General features: G+C 43.4%; 1 protein-coding gene across 2 annotated transcripts in view; it reads right to left on the reverse strand.

The window, feature by feature from the left end:
* Positions 1 to 20,193, reverse strand: part of pola1 (polymerase (DNA directed), alpha 1) — a 70,924-nt gene that overhangs the window by 40,279 nt on the left and 10,452 nt on the right. For both annotated transcript variants that reach the window (XM_070553220.1, XM_054751108.2), the window contains exons 27-33: positions 5,879 to 5,911; positions 4,191 to 4,283; positions 3,911 to 4,116; positions 3,417 to 3,549; positions 3,210 to 3,341; positions 2,961 to 3,135; positions 2,705 to 2,886 (exon numbers count right to left, since the gene is read on the reverse strand). In XM_070553220.1, the coding sequence (XP_070409321.1) occupies positions 2,705 to 2,886; positions 2,961 to 3,135; positions 3,210 to 3,341; positions 3,417 to 3,549; positions 3,911 to 4,116; positions 4,191 to 4,283; positions 5,879 to 5,911 (954 nt within the window). The remainder of the gene's footprint in view (positions 1 to 2,704; positions 2,887 to 2,960; positions 3,136 to 3,209; positions 3,342 to 3,416; positions 3,550 to 3,910; positions 4,117 to 4,190; positions 4,284 to 5,878; positions 5,912 to 20,193) is intronic.

Genomic DNA, 20,193 nt, shown 5'->3' on the forward strand with positions numbered 1-20,193 from the left:
TACGCTCCAGACATCTGCGTCCTGAGCATCGCCAAATCAGGTGTCACCACCTCAAAAACAAATTAAACATGCGATCGTTCATGTCGGCTCATTTCCTTTAATGTTTTCTGTCTGTTATTTGTGCCTGATGCGTTTCGCTGCTGCAGAGCGAGGCGCATCACCTGTTTTGTCCTCCGGTGACGCACCCCCAAGATTCCACTATCTCCGCTCCGGCACGAACTCCGCAGCAAAAACGGTCCCGTTGTAGTCGGCCGGCGAGCAGCGGCACTCCGCCGTTTTTGCGGTCGGTCGATCTTTTAGAACTGCAGTTCAAAGGTAACTCATAAGGTGAATATATATGAACCCAGGTAGCAGTTTCTCTTTAGGATTGAGAGGAGATGCAGGAAGATAATAAACAGGCAGGACAGAAAAATAGTCAAATAAAAACAAGTTAGTGTTTGTACCTGGTGGTTGCAACAAACAGACACCATTGAAGGTAATCAGAAGTGAGGAACAGAAAATGAAATAATTATTTTAATGTTTAGAGCAGCAGGAACTCTGAGAGGCTGCAGGCGCATCAGTGAGTTTGTGGCTGCTGCGCAGGGGGAGGGGGGAGAGGGCTGAAGTAGGATGCAGAAACTACAGTTGTTAATAGAGATGTGTTAACTTAGAAAATGTGGGCGCAATTTTCATTGTCAAAAACTCCAGCAAACCCCCCCCCCACCCGCACCCCCACCCCCGTGCCGCTTCAGGTGTATGACGTCATCAACGACTAGTTGAAGTCGACTCAATTTTCATTACTTGACTGTCGACTTTAAAAAAATTAAGTCATGCAACCCCTAGCGTGTATACAGGAAACCCTCAGCTGCGTTTTAGCTCTGTAATCAGGAGGAGCGGTTCTGTGTGAACCCGGAAACTTGTCCATCAACTTTAAGGCTCCACAAAAGAGCACGTCAAACACTGATGGTATAAGAGCTGAAACCCCCCGCCTGGGGCCAGTAAATCTGAACATGGCTGTAAGCCCAGGTCAGCGTGACCCCCCTGAACTGTCCACTTGACAGCGAGTTTTATTGTTAATGCAATGAAGAAAGGAAGCCACGCTACGTAACAATTACACTAAATGTGATGATTTTAAACACTTGCCCCCTCGGAGCCTGAACTCCATTTACCTGTCCACCTGACTGCTGCAGAAAGAGGTTTCTGCAGAGAAGCCAGCGGTGGAAAAGCGATGCATGTGACATACGGGGGGGGGGGGGGGGGGGGGGGGGGATTTTGTTATTTGCTCACTACTCTACTTTCAGGAGAGAAAAACACAATAAAAACCCTGAAGGAATCAGACTTCTCTAATGGGCAGCTGCACACACTCTCTCTCCTTTAGCTTCCCTAAATGCTCTCCTCCCTCTTTATCTCCCTTTTTCATTCCACACTTCACTTTGACTCAACTCTCCCACCTAAAGTTGGTGTATTAATTAAAAATGACACCACTTACATGTCGGGTATTTAACCGCAGAGCAGTTATATAAAAAAAACAACCTAAAAAGCCCAGACCAGCCCTTGTTTATACTCGTGTCTAACCAGTCTGTTTTCATCCATGTCATCCTTTGATAACGTGCAGTTTCATCCGCCCGCGTGGAACTCCCCAACGCTCTTTTCATCCCTCCTCTCCGGCTTGAACAACTTTCCTCCCCTGTCTGTCCTCCATCGTCCATCACCGCCTCCTCCTAGCTTCTCTGGCTCGGTGTCAGCGCTGGAGTCAAGGCCCCGACTGTCCTCCCCCTCTCGTCGAGCTGTTAGACCATGTTCACCGCTTTAATTAACTTACCGTCTTATCGGTCCGCGGCGTGCCTGAGTGCATACCGGCCTCAGCGGGTCGTAGCTCGATTAATGATCATTTTAATGCTTGAAATGATGTTTTCTACTGTTAAAAGTGCATAGTAGCCCTTTTATGATGCGTAAGAGTGTCATATTATCCTTTAATCGCGCGTGTGTGTAAAAATTGTGTTTTAATTTAATGCGAGGTCTTTCCTCCCTCTGAGGACGGCGGCTTGTCAGTTTTATTAGTGTGTTCCAGACGAGAAGCTGCTGCAAACGCTGCTCCTCATTAGAGACAGATAACACTCCCAACACCAGACCTTGGCCTGACAAATGGTAGGAGACGTGTGTGTGTGTGTGTGTGTGTGTGTGTGTGTGTGTGTGTGTGTGTGTGTGTGTGTGTGTGTGTGTGTGTGTGTGTGTGTGTGTGTGTGTGTGTGTGTGTGTGTGTGTGTGTGTGTGTGTGTGTGTCCACAGAGCAGCGGGGTTAAGGAAAGGATTTTCAAGTCGTGGAGTCCCAACTATGCCAATGAAAACAGAGTCGGTTTTGGAGCCAGGCAGCTGTCTAAAAATACTGACAGAGACACAATATGGAGGATGACTAAAGCGAGAGTCCTTCACAGGAAGTTTTACACAAATGCCTTCAGGAACGCCGGATCCAGGTGCTTCTTTCTCTGCGTCTCTGCAGAAGCACACGGAGCTCACTCTACGCCACGGCGAGGATCTGCTGTCGCAGCGGAAATAAAAAGGTTCCGATGCCACTTCAAAAGCAGCTCTCGTGTTAGGAGAGAGGACTGAAAGATGATCGTCTGGAGTTGTAACACCAGAGGGTTCATAAACTAAAAACGAATCTGAGTAGAACCCCACCAAACCGCCCGTCTCCACATCGGTTCCGCTGAACAAGGTTACTCACTAGTCCTTCGAAGACGCTGTCGTAGACGTTGTCCGTGCCACACTGAGGGCAGGTGAACGTAAACCGCTCACAGTCCTTATACCGCTCCTCGTCGGTGAGCTGAACTGGACCTCCCAGCGTCCTGTCCGCCTCCTCCTCCCTGTGATACTGCTGCTGGGATCGGAAGTGACTCGGGTCCAGACCTGAAACAAAACGCTCACTTTCAGTCCCGTTTCTGTTTTCCCTTTCAAACCCACACCCATCTTCTGCGGCCTACCGAGCCACGTGGCGATCAGAACACTGTCAATCCCCTCAATTGGGTCACAGATGCGGGAAACTACCGGGTGGACCTGCTGGGCCAGGTAGTACTGTGTGTCCACACTGAGACCCTCCTGCTTCTGGAGCTGCTCCAAGGCGTAGGCTCTCTGACCGGCCGCCAACGTGGAGCCGTCCTTCAACACAGCAGAACCCACTCGTCAGAAACAGAAGGATTAATAAAGGATGCTAATGTCTTGTGTTTATGAACCTTGCAGATGAGGTATGAGACGGTATCCCCAGCTTTGACCCGGTGACCCCCCTGAGAGTTTATCCACAGAGCTACGTGGACGTGAGGTAGGCTCTTCTTGTCTGGGTAGTCCTGGGGGTCTTTTGTCAGTGCCTGAAGAGGAGGAGACACCAAGATGAACAACGACGAGCGGACAGAGATCATAAAAGCTCTCAGCCACGCTCTCACCTTGTGGATCTCATACAGGCTGAGTGGTACGTCTCCACTGGCCACCTTCTCTCCCACCTCGATCAGGTGTTTCTGGATGTTCTCAACTATGACGTCTCGACTCTGATCCGACAAGATCTGGCCGATCACGTAGCTACAGGACGAAGAGAGGGCATCTTTTCATTCCCCAGGATAACTATCTCACAAATTACTTTCTTATTAGAACAAATTGTTGTATATTTCTAGAAAATATTACAAAACATCCCTGAGACACAAACTGTGTTCGTTTAGAAGATTCGCCGACAGATCTGCGAGGATTCCTGTGGTAATAGTTCTTTTTTACTCTGCTAGAGATTTTCTCAGGTGTTTTTTGTGCTGCTTTGCAGAAAATTTGTTTAAATCTTAGCCAAACAAGCGACAAATAAGTTAAACTACCATTTTGAACACAAGTACATTTGTGGACTTCCTTCAGAATAAAACCCTACATCAACGATTTCGTCATTTTTTCCACATACTTGCCGCATTGCTTAGCCAGCTCACACCAGTCCCTGCGGACAATGTCCAAGCCCTTCAGCTCCTGCTTCACGCTGTACCGTCCCTCGCCGTGATGCTCCACCACCAGCGCTGCGTACTTCTTCTTCTTCAGCAGTAAAAGCGACTTGAAGACGCCATCGATGTCTATCTCTAGGAGTTTGTACAGCTTGTTCACTTCTGCTTTTACCTAAAAAATAAAAAGCCGTCAACGTCATAAACCAAAAAGGAAAGGTGTTTTCCCACACCTGCGTTAAAACCAACCTTGTTTCCCAGTTTGAAGACTTCCTCCAGAGACTTGCTGTTGGTGTTGATCATGATGGAGTCGGTGTCTCCATAAATAACCTCTAAATTCATCTGAGTTACACACAAAAGACATACTTTACTGGTGAAGCACTCATTTGACTTCTACCATCAAATGCTAGCATAGAAATCTAGATAGCATCAGCAAAAGTCTTTGCTCTATAGGTCGGTCTAGCCACGCTCCATTGTAGCCTCAGCAGGTCTACCGTGGGCTTAGCTATGTTTATGCTGGGCCAATCACAGCGCTCTATGTTTGTAGAGAGACACTGGCGCCATTACGACAGAGTAGAGCAGCGACGATGGCGGTGGCTCCGTGACTTTGGACAGCTTAGACTTGAACAGATAGGTTTTTCTTCGACCGTGTATGGTGGACTGTCCCGCTGCCCGACTGGCGTTGCCATGAATATGTCGCATTGCTCTGATTGGTACTAGCATTGTTGAGCTGCGTACAGAGACAGTTTGAAAGACAACCGTAGATTTCGCCCACAACTGAGCTCTGCTAACGGTTCGTGGCCAGACCATATATTTACATTTATAGGATGGCCCGTCAGGCTAATGAAGTAATACGATAATATAGGAATAGGCAGGAAGCTCATGAGTAGGAACATAGGACAATGATCGAAATGCTTAAATGGAGAGGATACTTGATGACAATAACCAACATAAGGGACTCATAAGAGATACAAGGACCTCTTTTGATTTGTTCAACTTTGTTGTGACGTTTAAGGTCTGCTCCTACGGAAGAGACTTGTGCACCGCTTCGGAAAGCTTTTCTCACAGAAACGTGATCGGAACGTGAGGTTTCCCCAACTCTACAGCCACTTGCTTCACCCGTAGCTAATTTCACCACATGTGCTCCTTCTGAACCAAAGGTACCGAAATGATCACAGACACAAGAGTCTGGAACTCCTCGAAGAGCTGTCTGCACCCAGATTTGCGAAATGCATCGAGTATGGTGTCAAGGTCAGTGACGATGCCTACAGGCTCCAACGGGAATACCCCCACGAACACACACTGCTGGTTTTGAGTAGGGCAGAGGTTCCCTGAAAGCTGATCGAGGTCTCATCCAAGTGATTGTGTAACTCAAACATCTCAAGAACCAAAATCTAGATTTTAATTACATTTAGAGAAAATCGTCACTGGACAAACCTCTACAGGTGATAAAATCTTGGAGCCAATCAAATTCAAGATGGCTTCCACAGCTAACCAACATGAGCAACCACAAAGTGGCTACAACTCAGTCAAACGTACAGATACTGAGCTGTGATTTGTTGTCGTAGAAGCTGGGGATCACTCACAACACATCCTGCAAGTGAAGACGGATCGCCCAAGCTCTTCCGGATAACGCACCTGCTTTAAAGTTGGACCGGAACAACTCTAACTCCATCATTCCTCAACATCACTCTAGTATGGAGACGCAGTCCTTTCAGGGTTATTTCTAGTCTGAATGTGCTGTTTTCTACAGACATAAGATGCTTTATTATGACGGCAAAACAAAAGACGCACAACGATTAGCAGTGCAGTGTGACTAACAATGGTTTCAGCAACACGCCATATTCTCCTGGGGTATTTATAACGACGTGTCTTGTGTTACATCTGTGGACGGTAATTAATCTCAACAGAACAACACCTTAATAATAACGACTCACCTTCTGAACCATGTCTTTAGTGTGCATCAGAATCTGAGGAAGGAGACAAAACAGTATGAGCAGCACATACACATGCCGAGTAAACAAACAAATCACTCGGGGACAAACAAACAATGATTAAATATTACGCTTGTGTGTTATTTATCGTGTGTGTGTGTGTGTGTGTGTGTGTGTGTGTGTGAATGTGAGTGATCCCAACAGGTGGACACTCAGGGAAAAGAGTGGGGGGGGGGGGGGGCAGCTCGGGTCGCTAATCTGAGGGGTCGGAGTGACGGAACGCAGTGTGACCTGTCACCAGCAATCTGCTCCTCAATCAACCGCGGCTGCATATATACAAAACTGTGATCCGTGTGTGTGTGTGGGGGGGGACGACAAGGACGTGGCTATTTCAGAGCGAGAGGAAGGGGCGGGGTCGGGCTTCCACTCCCTGAAATCAGAGCGGGACGTAAGCATGCTTTATGAGCTGTTACATGCCGCTGCTCGGTGTGGGGAGTTTGTCATTCACAGAACAGCCTCCTCCATTAGGGACCGCAGTCAAGGTCAAGGTCTCACCATAACACACACACACACACACACACACACACACACTCACTCGCACTTAAGACCAAATATCAGCCGACTGAACAGCATACGTGGTGAATTTCTGATGAGAATTGAGAAAAACGAGAGAACAGAAGTGAAAACTAACCTCATTAAGTGTTTAAACACGAGGCCAAAAGAGGAAAAATCAGTGCGCGTAATCCCGTACCGGAATGCTGCATGTTATGATGTGCTATAATTCCTGGGAACTGCAAACTAACTGACGGATCTTAATGGACTGGTTTAATTTAGGTGGACCAATAAGGAGCGGTCGTGTCTGTGCTTTCTAGCTGATGGAAGTTTGACGGTCAGAGGAAGCAGAAAAGATTTGGGTCGTTAGGATGCGTAGGAGGAGAGGGCATCGTTGAGTCTCCATACAAAATCAGCCCTTTTCAGGACTTTGCTAAGACGTCAGCATACCCCCCGCGACATCGGCAGTGAGTGACGCCATTTATCCGCGCCAAAAGCATCCACAGATATTAATAACAAGTTTCATTCTGTCAAAGTACGCTTTAACTTAATCAGAGTTTAAAATGGCGACTTTAAAGCCGCGTCAACGCTGCTTATGTTCTTTTTTTTCAATTCTGTTTCACCAGCAACTTTTTCACTTTTTCAAACATTGATTGTTTGGCAACATCTGCTGATTTAATTTCCTACAACGGCTCACGATGCGATACATTTATCAGCTTCTAGATGGTGCCGTCGGATAACAAATTTAAAGCACATGTAGACATCAAGTAAATAAACCAAGTTGTCTTCCTGATGGATGAGCACTGCTATAAAGGGAGCGCAGACCGGCTACAGAAGCCTATAATGTCCAAACAGGAAATTTGATTAATGGTTGAAAACAAAATCATGAACAACGACTCCTACTCTACAAAGTTAGTGGAGGTAAAACTAAAAATAGGGAAGGTGTATTTTTTGATGTACGTCACAGACATCAATGTGTGTTGCCCTCGTTCTGCCATCTTTACTCAAGCCAACTTAAAAAAAACTTAAATATTTTATAATTAAAGCTTAATTTACCACAGAATAAAGCATATTTGGAAAGTATAATCTAACTAAATTATTTACATTTTAGTTTTTTTGCACAGGACTGAAAACTAAAATCTAAGACAAATAAAGAATGCTAAATCAAGTATGCTGCTTATAGATTCAATCTTTAAAAATGATTAAAAAGAGAAACATGGCCACAAATAAATTAAATGTCTTTTTTGCAACAAAAATGTACATTTAGGACCTAATTGTTATCATTAAGAGCCTTGCTAAGTGGCGGTGGAGGTTCTGGGGGAATGAAACTTATGGACAAGTCTTTGAACTGTTCATGTGGCTTAAACCTAAACAAGTTTCATTTGATGAAAGTAGACTTGGATATATTCCATTATTAAACCCGAGAGTCCAGAAAATTAAACATGAGTCAATGATGTGTGCAAAGGCCAGTTACATCCTTAGATGAAGGAATTTATGACTTACATCATTTTTTGGCAAGCCAAAGCTCACAGAGGCTGTTTAAAGATTCAAAGCCAGTTATGCAAACAAATATAAAATATTTAAGTCAGACTTAGAAGCACTAATCTGTGCAGGGCTGCCTTTGAAAGGCTGAGTTTTACAGAACTATACAAAACTACAACTGCAAAACAGAAAAGGCAACGAGGCATTGTGTAAACCGATGCATTTTAAATATAAACATTTTTTATGTGCAAATAGAGCTGGAAAATACATTAAACAGGGCGCTACATTAATGTGCAAGTGTTGCACCTTTATAGTTCCAGCATATGAGACCAAAAATATCTTAAGAAATATAAAAAATATAATACATCTCTGTTGGGAGACTTCTGTTGTGGTCATACATTTTTACATCCAATGACTCGATTAATCAAAGACTTGTTTGATGGATTCTTCAAGCTGAATGACAGCTGCTGGCCTAAAGGCAAATGTTGACCATTTAAAACATGAGTGAAAGCGATGGAAATCAACTGTATTCAGCTTTCTGAACAGCCGTTGTTTGGAGAAAGAGTTCATATACCTAAAGATCGCTGAGCTAACAGCTAGCACAAGAATAAACCAGCTTGCAAGGACAAGGCCCACCTTGGTACAGCAATGCGGAGGAAAACTCTGTGAATGTTTCTTGTTAATACATACATGATGAAACCGATTAATCGATTAATCGAAAAAATAATCAACAGATTAATCGATTATGAAAATAATCGTTAGTTGCAGCTCTACATACATCAAAGCAATTCTTACCTGTAGTTTTCATCCTTGGATTCTGTTGAGTTTATAAATGTTACTGCACACCAAGAATATTGTGCTGAAGTTTTATTTGAACAAAATTGTGAACAAAAAATGAACCCTAAATGTGGTTTGTTCAGCTGAAGTATAAATTTAGTCCCTGGATGCACCGGAATAGCTAAATTTCACTGTTGATGTCAATATTTTATAAAATATCCATAGAATAAAATTATACATGTAAACGACAGGGAGACTTTTTGGGCTTGGCTAATTTGGAGGCTTTCCTCCACGAGAAAGACGGCCTGTGAAGAATTTTTTTTATTTACTCAGACTGAAATTCCAAACAGAACGGACGTAAGACTGGACGAACCCGAGACAAGTTTGGAGTGACCAGATGGAAAAGACGGCCAAAGAAGAAATGATTAATGGAGACGTCGCAAAGCAAGACGAGCCGAAGTGAAGGGGCGAGCGAGGCGAGAATGCGTTGATGTAATTGATGTTTGGACTCGTTTGAGCAGGTTTTCCATATGCTGTCAGTTTGGGAAGGAGGGACAGCTTTAGGGAATGGGCCGTGTGAAAGACAAGTCATTTGACCGTGACTCTGGAATGTGTGTGTGTGTGTGCGCGCTCTTCTTTAAACACATACCAACATACATACTACACCAACCTATGCAAACACATTTCCCCGGGGAGTGAGAAGAATTTCGGCGTGTATGTCTTCACCCTGATGACGATGCTCGTCAGCACCATGCGTGCCGCTCATACTGACCCAAACAACTGAAAAAGCACCACCGCGGACTCAGATTCTGACTGGGATTCACTTCAAAGTGCCAATCTGATTTATTGGTCTCTCCCAGTCATCTGAATCTACCAGGAAATAGAGCTCACTACCAATGAAAATGGGACAAAATTTAATGACTAATGAAAATTTCTAGCTAAATTGGTTTTTGTTTCACCTACTTTGTTTGCCCTAATTCAGCAAATTTATAAAAAAAAAATCTGTTAAACTCTTCAAATGTTGTTGTTTTTTTTTTTTGAAGAAAATCAAGTTTCCTTAAGTGTCGGCCTCTTTTCCTTTTCAGCTGGTTGGTAATAATAAACGGTAATTAGGCTGGACAGTGATTGAGTGGTTTTCACTGAAACGCGCTCCCACAGAGCGAGGAATCATGTCAGAACACTCATGGGCTGAAAAACCAATTTATTCCCTTTTATTCCTTGTTTTTAAACTCTATGCCATCTTCGTTTGCCTCATGCATCGGTACAGGTGTCGTTTTTAGAGGTTTGGTTTCAAACACAAAGACTTCAATGACCACTTGCTCTGTTATTACAGAAAATTCAATTTAGTTAAATAAGTTTTTAACACCTCTACATCAAGCAGTCCAGTTTTTGTTTAAAAGAATCCCATAATCATCTAAATTATGACACTTCCAACCTGGTAAGCCTAAAATCCCGCTCCTTGCAGCACATGTCAGCCTCACATCGCAGCGGTCTGCAGCTGTGGTCTTTTCAGAAGCACTAAGTTTGGATCCGACATTTCAAACGTGAGTGCTGTGAAGTGTTCTTTTATTACCGCTGTATTTCAGCTTACAGGTGACATTTTTCCTTTGTGCTGCCCATTTTTAAAACATAATGCACCCAACAAATCTACCTTTAGGCTGGAGGACGCGGGCTTCAGAGCACCAGAAGATGTAGTTTGGTTAAGTGGTGCAACAGTAGACTGCAACACTCAGGAGCCGCCGCGGAAACGGACGAGAGAGACAGCTACAAGAGCACGATTTCATGAGGAGGGACCAACCCTAGCTCGCTGAAGAGTCCAAATCTAGACTTCTCTAACACAATCGATGTGAGGCTTTCTGTTTTAACAAAGCGCCTTCCACATACTGTAGCCATTATCTACCAGATATACCACTTAAAAAGCGGTTTGATCATATAGCGATGCAAATCTCTTCCCAAGCTGGTCTTATCCATTGGAAGTTTGCACTTTGTTGCACCACCCTGCTCATTAACTCATTGGATATTTTCTTTGTAAAAATCTGTGTAAAGATGAATATTGTTGGACAGTTGGTCATAAATTGGACCGTTCGTTCAGCATGAACTCTGACTTTTTATCCCCGTCCATAAATACACCGTAACTAAACGGAGATTAAATATAAATAAGCACTGATTTCACTCCTAGCTGCTTTCTTGTATGTGTGTGGGTTTAGATGGCATACCTGCACATCAGCAACAGTATTACTGATATTGTAACATCATACAGTCGTGATCAATATTTTTAATGCATGTTTCAGATTTGTTTATTTCGTTATCTTGTGCACCTTTATGCTAAATTATGTGCAGTAAAGTTCAAAAACGTTGACGAAGTTATGCTGTGAATATTTTTCTGTTTAACTTTATTTGCAAAACTTGGTTGAAATTAACTCCTTATAATAAAGCCACACGATAATGTAAAATTTGTCCAAATTTAGAAAATTTGATAAGCAACTAGAGAAAAATCAGAATAAACAGATCAGAACTTTATTGGCCCAACATAAATGAAATCTGAATCAGTCTGGATAACTAAAATCGGTGCAGTTACAGAAAAGAGCCAAAATAACGAACCAGAGTGACTAAAATACATTATTTTTTATATAAGGGATGCACGATATATCGGTGTCAATATCGGCCAATGTTGGTCATTTATTAAACATATCGGTATCGATCAGACATGTGAAACTGGGCCGATATTGAACAATTTTTTTCCATCTAGCAGCCTTTTGTGTGTCCATTTCAGAAGGGGAGGGGGTGATAATGCATAATTGTTTGTCTTATGACCGTGATAGCAGTCATCTGAGAAGCGAAAATGTGTGTTGTGTGAGTACATAACTTTGGTTACATATATTAACCCCAGATCCTATGAGAAATATCTGTGTGTGTGTACAGGCTCCGCCCTTTAAAACTGCCTATTGGATAAGCAGTTCTCGGATTAGTCATTTGGAGAATAGCATAGGGAGGTAGCTTTAGAGGGCGGAGCCTAAACAAAATAGAACGTTGGGTACGTCTTGTAACCCCAGATTCTATGAGTATAGGCGCAGCCTCCTATTGGCTAATGCAAGAACAAGTTACCCAATAGGCAGCTTTAAAGGGCGGAGCCTGTACAAAATAGAATAATAAATCATAATTATAAATTATTCTTTTATTTGGGGTGTTTATTGGCAAGAATCTGGCAAAATGAAATATATCACAGCGCAGGGGAGAGGATACAATACCTTGTGATACTAAAAGCCAGATGATAATTGTGATTTTTTTTTAAATGAAATCAATTTAAAAACTCAGACCGGATTCCTACAAGTGTGTCAAATGTTATCGTACTATTTTGTTGCTCTTGTCAGAATCAAGGCTGTAAAGTCTGCTGCCACCTAGCAATTGGGGTTTTAATTGCACCACACATAAGAAATAAAGTCAATGATTAAATGTGATGTATTGATATTTTCTTTAATTCCTTGTAATATCGGTAAATATCGGTTATTGGGTATAATATTGATAACAGCCCACATTTACATGCCAGTGTATTCCTAGTGTGTGTGTGTGTGTGTGGGGGGGGGGGGGGGTGCTTCCGTATAGCCTTTTTTAAATCAGCAGATCAAAAGCAGTATGTTGAACTTCAGCGAGTCAGAGCACCCTTGTAAAAAGAGCCTTAACTACTGACGACTGTTTTGAAAAGCACTCAGCTGAAAAGCATTTTGGGATGACAGTCAGCCGACTGAAATAACACCTGTGGAGGAACACGCCACTGTCAGAGCAAAGGGGGTGATGGATATGGACACACTAAAACACTTCCACTAACAATCTTATGTATAAAAACACAGAAAAGACTTCATGTGAAGACACATTTGCACACAGAAAAAGTCAAATCCTCACAATGTGTTAAAAGAATCCAAAAGTGAGCGTGCACACGTGCGCATGCATACGCACACTCACACAAACACACACACCTGTCCTGGCAGATGCCATAGTTGTGTTCTCATGTCTGCTGCTGGGAAGGTCAATCGCTCGTAAAGCTGAGTCTGATTTAATACAACCGGCTGGGATCACAATGCCGGCTTCAAATGGAAAAAACCTCGACAATGCCAGCAGTCCTCCTGATGTTCGGTCTATTAAAACTTGCCGCTTTAACAGCCGGAAAGGAATGTCACGGCTTTTCATTGTGGCGCGAGAAAAAGTGGTCCGACACACATTTTTTACATTATGTGGAGTTTTCTTCAGCTCTATTCCGTCACTCTGGAGATAAACGGGACCAACCCTAAAATCCAGTTACCTAAAACCATTTGCTAATTATCTGCTCATTAACAACTGTATCAGTGACCCTGATAAAAACAGCAGATGTCAGATCAATCTATTATCAATAGTAATCCCTGCCATTAGCTTGGTCTCACAAGGCCTCATTAGTAGGTGTTACTAATGTCGCCGTTTTAAATTCAGAACTGTGCGCCGCTGTCAGACGAGCCGATGATGCGGCCGAAATAGCAGCGCTGCTCTCATGTGACTATTTGTTAAGTCCAGTTCTATCAGGAGTAAAGCCAGCTCTTTAAGAGGACCACGGAAACACTGAGGCCTTCGCTTCCCCTCTGACACCAGACACACACCTTCCCAATTCTAATTCACGGAAATGTAAAAGTGACTTCTGGGATTCTGAGGCAGAAACCGAAACCCTGAATGAAAGAAAGACTTTAAGACCTGGTGAGCGAAGTCTAAAAGACGCCGCCACAAACGAGACCTGATAGGAGGGATTTGGTATTCCTGCGTCTAATTCTGGGAAACAGTTTGTCAGACTTGAGAGAGGAAGGAGTCTGAACGGTCAACAATATTTACTTAGACTTTATTACAGCCATTCACACACGTGTACATGCAGGCGGTTTAACCTAAACCCGACTCTGACCTCCGTGCACCCTCAGATCCGTTACACCAGTCCACTTCTATCCCCTTCTCTTTGCGTGCCGCCCAATAATGTCAACGACCAGATCCTGTCAGGCTGTTTTTAAACACAAGGACACAAACTCAATTACAGCAGAATGGCTCTCAGGAGTCATCCACACACACACACACACACACACCTGCTAATGGTTGTCAGATTTGCTGGCAAAAGGGACAAAGGTCAGACCAATCTGCAATCCACAACAATCTGCAGCTTCCACTGACCTTTGCTGCCAACATCACTCGTGTTTAAGATGACACAAATGGACAAATAGTTATGTTAAGACTCAACATCTGATCGATGCACACGATCTACTAATCAACTTTAAGATTTATTGTTTAATACTAAATAAAAATGGTCATATGACGATACATTTGTGTAGATTTACAGGAAATAATCCAAAATACAGCCATTTTCTCACAAAACGTATGATTTAGAGAACTTGTAAGCATCAAATATTAATTTTTTTTTTGTTAATATTCTCTACTTGTCTTGTTCCTAAAACAGGAGGAAGTACAACATAACAAATGAATTTCTTGCTTTTATCAGTTAATAATGGGTCCATTAAAAAAGGTTTCGTGAAAGTGAATCCAAAGGCAAATGTTTTATAGTGTGTATTTAGAAGTTTTAGCCTCGGGCGGGTCTCCTTTTCGGACACTCAGGGTTTCAGCCTTATTCACCATAATGGAGCCAACTAATGCCTGGAGCAGAATTTGACTCGCTCGCACTCAACGAGGCCAACTATGCAGACTATTTGCGGCCGCTCTAATCAACATACAAAGAAAGAACATCCTTAGTTTATTAAAGACACCTTCAAAAGAAGTATTTTTATTGCAGCACCCAACATTTAACAGCAACGGGATCAAGATAAAGCGAGACATGCTGTTGTTTCTGTCATAATTTGTGAGAACATGGCTTTTTTAGACCATACGGAGGCCCAAAAAGCCAGAGTTCTTTAAAAAAAAACGGTCATAAAAATGTAGTCAGTGCTAAAGAGAAAAATCTCATTTTTAAACATATTTGGAGTAGCATGAACAGGGTCATACATCTAATAAGAAGCAACATGAAAGCTCAGTTCACACTGCTTTTTTCAATCGTCGCAAAGGCTTCATGACACACTTTGCAAACTCTAGAAAGGTGGCACACTACTCAGTCAGTGTAGTGAGATGTACGGCATCTCCCTTTAGCAGGACACACCAACGTCACAAGCATGTCACCAATAAGCATAACCCCGGTTTCACACTGCAAGCGTCGGCAGAATGGAACAGCAGCGGAGCGGTTCACTCGCGAACTTCAAAGCGGTCTTTTTCCACAACGGGAGTGTCTTGGCCACAGCACGGCTTCCTCACTGCGCCTCGCTGTACCCGCGAGATTCTAAAATCTCTCGAGACTTCCGACACCTTCCTCATCGAGAGATCACAACCCCCGCGAGGAATCACACCGTTGCACTTCTCGAAAGAAACTGGTGTAAACAAAGCCGTTCGGTCACACGTACTGACGTAAGTTATATATAACATCGCAACGTTGCATTTTATTTTGAAAATAACCGGGAATTTTACACTGAAACCGCGTGGTTTCCTGTCTCGCACTATGTGAACTGCGGAAATTGACGTGTCCCAGAAGAGGCTCGCGGAAAAAATAGAACTCGATCCTATCTTTAGTGGCACGGCGCGACATGCCGCTTCTGGGACGCATTTGAAAATTGCCGCGTCACGGCTGGCTTGAAATACTCTATAGACTATAATTGGATTCTATCTGAAGCTGTGCCGCTTCGCTGCCGTTCCGTTCCACTGATGCTTGCAGTGTGAAACCGGTGGAAGTCACTAAAAGCCCATAGGGAGCCTAAGTCACACTCCTCTACTTCCGGACCACGGGTCCTTGGAAGAACGGAAAAAATGAATGCAAGTCAATAGTTGATGAAAACACAGTTTTCTAAACCTGTTTGTTATGTGCCGTGGATTTCACACATGATGTCCGTGAATTTTAAAGACACGGACATCAAGAAAGTGCTTATTTTCTATGGGGGCGAACGTTATTTTAGATTTTAAGTGAAAATGCGTCCAGGACTATAAATACGAATCACCAAACTGATGCTTGAACCAGACATGGTGGAACGAACCACCATAAATCTGGCCATGTGGTAAGTAGCAGCTACGCTAGGGAAGAGGAGATTCTGTGGTGACATCATTTATGCGACGTGCAGACGTCTGATTTGTAGTCGTAGTAATTACACTTTTTTACAAGCTGATTAATCTCGAAGTACGTGACAGGTGTAGTCAAAGCAGTATTATTTAAATATAATTACATCATTTGAGTAATTCAGGGTGTAAGGCAAAGCAAACTAGAAATTTGCTCTTTAAGCCCCGCTGACTTTCATGTTTCTGTTCTTCCAGGGACCCAAGAGCCGACAGGAAAGGGAGGAGACTTAGGCTCCCTATACCGAACATGGTAACGATGAAAGGGGACAAAAGTGCTGCTAGGGACAGCAGTAACTCAGGAGTTAGAGCGGGTTGTCCAGTAATTGGAAGGTTGCAGATTTGATCCCAGCTGTTGTGTCCTTGGGCAAAACACTAAACCTACCTTGCCTGCTGGTGGTGGTCAGAGGGACCGGTGGCGCCAGAGTTCGGCAGGTCTCGCCTCTGTTACTGCACCCTAGGGTAGCTGTGGATACATCGTAGCTCATCCCCACCACCATGTGAAAGGGTGAATTACTGATTGTGAAGCGCCTTGGGAGGTTGTAGAACCTTAAGAAGGCCCTATACAAATACAGGCCATTTACCATTAACACTGCTTACATTCATGAACTCCAAAAATAGAGTGCCCCCCATGTTCCTTAATGTAGTCTCCACTGTTGCTAAAGTCGATACTGGTACTTTCGCACTGTACTCTCAAACATTTGGGTCACTCTCTGGGTGTATTTTCATTGGTCTATTGCAGAATCGTAGGTCTTATTGAGAGTGCTCAATAAGCTGCAGCTGCAAATCACCCTCACCTTCATCATTTATCGTCAAGACTCCGTTCACGACAAAAATGTGTCTACGATGTGTCTACGACGTCCCTTGAGTAAGCCATTCTGCAGTTACAGATTTATTACTGTGCAGCCGGGGACAATAAAAGTCCGTCTCATGGGATGAATCCATTAATCAGCCCATCATAACCACATGTGTGAGAGATGTCTGTGTTTCATATTTCCGTCCCTTTGCACTCAACTGTTCTCTGGCCATCGTACAAAAGGACCCAAAATATCACAAGGGGGTTGAGGGGGGACATCAATCTGTAGTGGACCCTCGGCTGTGTAATCCTAAACCTTCACCTTCCTCTTAATACCCATCAACCCCCTCTCTTAATACCCTCACATTCCTGGACAGAGGAGGGCCACAACAAATGGTCCTTCGACAAAGGCCAGAGTTCGGACAGTAGTACACACTGGTGTGTGTGTGTCAACGTATGAACAGGCAAATAGCAAGAAGCAATAACCAAGAGAGTTTGTTCTCAAGTTGGCAAGCATAAAGAGCCACAGCCAAAAGGTCTGTCAGCTCCCTCTAAGCCTCCTCATCTGAACCCTCCTGAGGCCGAGAAACCGCAGCGACTGACCCTCGCTGCCACGGGGGGTTTAGGCCTCAATTTAAAACGAGAGTGACAGAAAGATGGGAGCTAAGCCAATCAATAAATACAGACAACACATGCACATTCACTCTGGACACCGGTCCAAACACCCCGGGGGGGGGGGGGGGAATTTACACCGTGGACAAAGTGGTGATCAGTGTACATGTTACAATTATAAAAATAAAAAGCCTCCTAAATCATGAGATGAAAGTAGAGTGCAAATGTGATGATTAAAATGGGGGCAAGAGTGCAAATGGCAATGGCCACAAATACACTTGAAACGCAGCTATAAATGCCAGCTGGCTTTTCTGGCTCGCTGCTGATGGAAACTACAGAGAACTACCGGCCTTATGATCTGTAAACTTCAGCGCAGCAAACACACTCAGGAAAAAAACAATCCCATTATGTTCAGAAAGCTGCGGATGGCTGTTTATACACCCCGACGCCTCAGGTAACAGGAAGTCTTTTCTTCTGTTGTTTAATTTATGTCCAACAGATTTCTTTTTATTCAAAATTTGAATTAATAGATGACTAGTTACTTCCAAACAGTGGTTAACAGCGGGGATCCCTGCCTCGTGTCCATGCACTCCCTCCCTTTAAACACGCAGTATAAATAGAGTTGTGTCTAGGATCATAGATACAAAGTAAACAAAACACCAAGATGGCATAAAGTGGGATATCCTGCTACTTCAGCAAATCAGGGTACAAGTTAAGTACTTGGCCCGCGGGGGGTTCAGTTGTTGACCTTTGGATGCCCGTCTCTGCAGAACGTCCCATCACTCTTCACTGGATGTGGTGTAGTAATGTAGTAAAGTCCCAACAGACCACAATCCAATTTATTTCCTGTCCCCTCAGCACACTGGGTAACTCAAGAACGGTTTCAAAAGTAGTATCTGAAACCACTATTGGCAAAATGCAGCTGAAAGTATTTTGGGTACAGCCAGTTGAAACCAGCAATGTGCAATATCCCAACATTCCCCCTACATCAACAGAATAATATTTAGTTCTCTCGTGAAAGTGTTGATTTAACTGCATTTGAACACTGGAGGACCTGGTTGTTGTTTAAGTCACAGTGTTCATGAATAAAGTCAAGGTTTTGTAGCCAATAAGAAAAAGAGAATATGTGTGCAAATTTCATTTGTCCTATGATAACTGGCCATTTTCAGGATGTATGAAAACGCTGAAATATCTCGATATTTTGTGGCATAATACTACATTTGTATTTAAAAGCATTGCATAATTTGTTTCTGTAATATACACAGAAGCATTTATGGTATTTCTCGTGTGTGGCAACAATTTTTACCACCTTTATTCCGACGGAACAAGATTTTGTGATAACAATGAATGGGTCTTGGAAGAGTCTGGACTAGGGCTGGGCAATAAATCGAAAATTTATCGTTATCGAAATTTCTTACTCTTATCAAGAATTTTGATAAAAAATGAAAAGATGTGTGTAAGATGGCAACATTCATGTCCCTTTAAGAAGCTGTACCACCTTTACCACCTTGAGTCACGTAAAAATGTGACTCTACGCAATACACGTGACAGCCCCATCTAGTGGACTCATTTGGTTTCTGCACATACCTGTAGTTATCGTCCATTTATCGTTATCGAGGTGAAATCCTCAACATATCGTGATATTGATGCTAGGCCATGTCGCCCAGCCCTAGTTTGGACTGAGTTCAGCCTATAAATGACTAATATCATCTGGCTTTTACCATCGTGATGTATCGTCTCGCCTGTATTGTGATTTATATCGTATCATCTTAAGCCTGATTCATGCTTCTCCGTCTGCGTCAGTGCGGAGACATGCAACGTCCTTGCAGGCCTGCTGGAGAGCTACGCAAGGACGGACGGAGTCGAGCTCTCTTTTCTAAACATCCGTCAGTCGAGGCGGAGAACGCAAGCTTGTGATTGGTCAGGACGCCGCTGTCGTCTACACCGCCGCCATTGCGCCCTCAAAAACATAAAGAGAGCTGAGAATAACTAGCGGCAGACACGGAGCAGCAGCTTGAAGAATACCTCGTGAAAAAACGTTTAATTCCCCCGTGACTGGAGGAGTGAAAAGATGCATAGCAAGCGTTTAATTTGTGGATGGAAATGACAGGAAACTTGGGTTTAGAGGTGGCGAGTGCATGAAGAGGTGGAGGAGAATGAGAGACAAATTTTTCTGTTAAAAAGTCTCTTATATACAAAAAAAACATAATATAAACACACTATCTTGAACCAATACATGACAGGATACCACAGAACAGCGCTATGCCCTCTGTTGTCCTGCCAGGGAATTGCTTTGCAACACTCTCCAGGAGACGGAGAAGTATGAGAGCAAAATGCTTCCGTCAATCCGTGCGTGTCTGTCCCTTGCGGAGCTGACGGAGAAGCATGAATCAGGCTTTACTGTTGCTTCAAAAACCACCCCTCGTACAGATGTGTGTTTGTGTGTATAAACTTGTCGGTTTAGTGTGGTTCCAAAAAAAAGTTTTCCAATTGTCCTACAATTTTGTCCCCAGCAGTCTCAGCCCAGTCCGCCACCGGCTTCAGACCACTGCTGATTGCATTTGTGCTTTTTTGGGGCGTAGGTCTTTGCAGTGACACAAAAAACAGAAAATTGCTTTGTTGTGAAGTCAAATTGCTAAAAAAGATCAAATTTTTCATCTATTAGTTGCTTTTTGTCACAACATTAGATTTTTACAAATACTGTAACTTTTTTTTATGATCACATTTAACGAGGTTGTTCTGACACAGATTAAACCTCCAGATGGCCCTTGCTCACACAAATCATCAGGCAGTCTTAGGCCATGTGAACTCGCAGCAGGTGTCCCCCAAAATGAAGATATGGTTTCAAGGTTTGGCCCATCGTGCACACAAAATGACGATAAATGGCACCAAAAGCTACTGTTTCAAAAAGTTAGACCAAAGGGCAGAATTGTTGTCAGGTTACATGTGA

This window comes from Nothobranchius furzeri, chromosome 7 (genome assembly GCF_043380555.1).
Source record: "Nothobranchius furzeri strain GRZ-AD chromosome 7, NfurGRZ-RIMD1, whole genome shotgun sequence".
In the NCBI taxonomy this organism is placed as follows: Eukaryota; Metazoa; Chordata; class Actinopteri; order Cyprinodontiformes; family Nothobranchiidae; genus Nothobranchius; species Nothobranchius furzeri.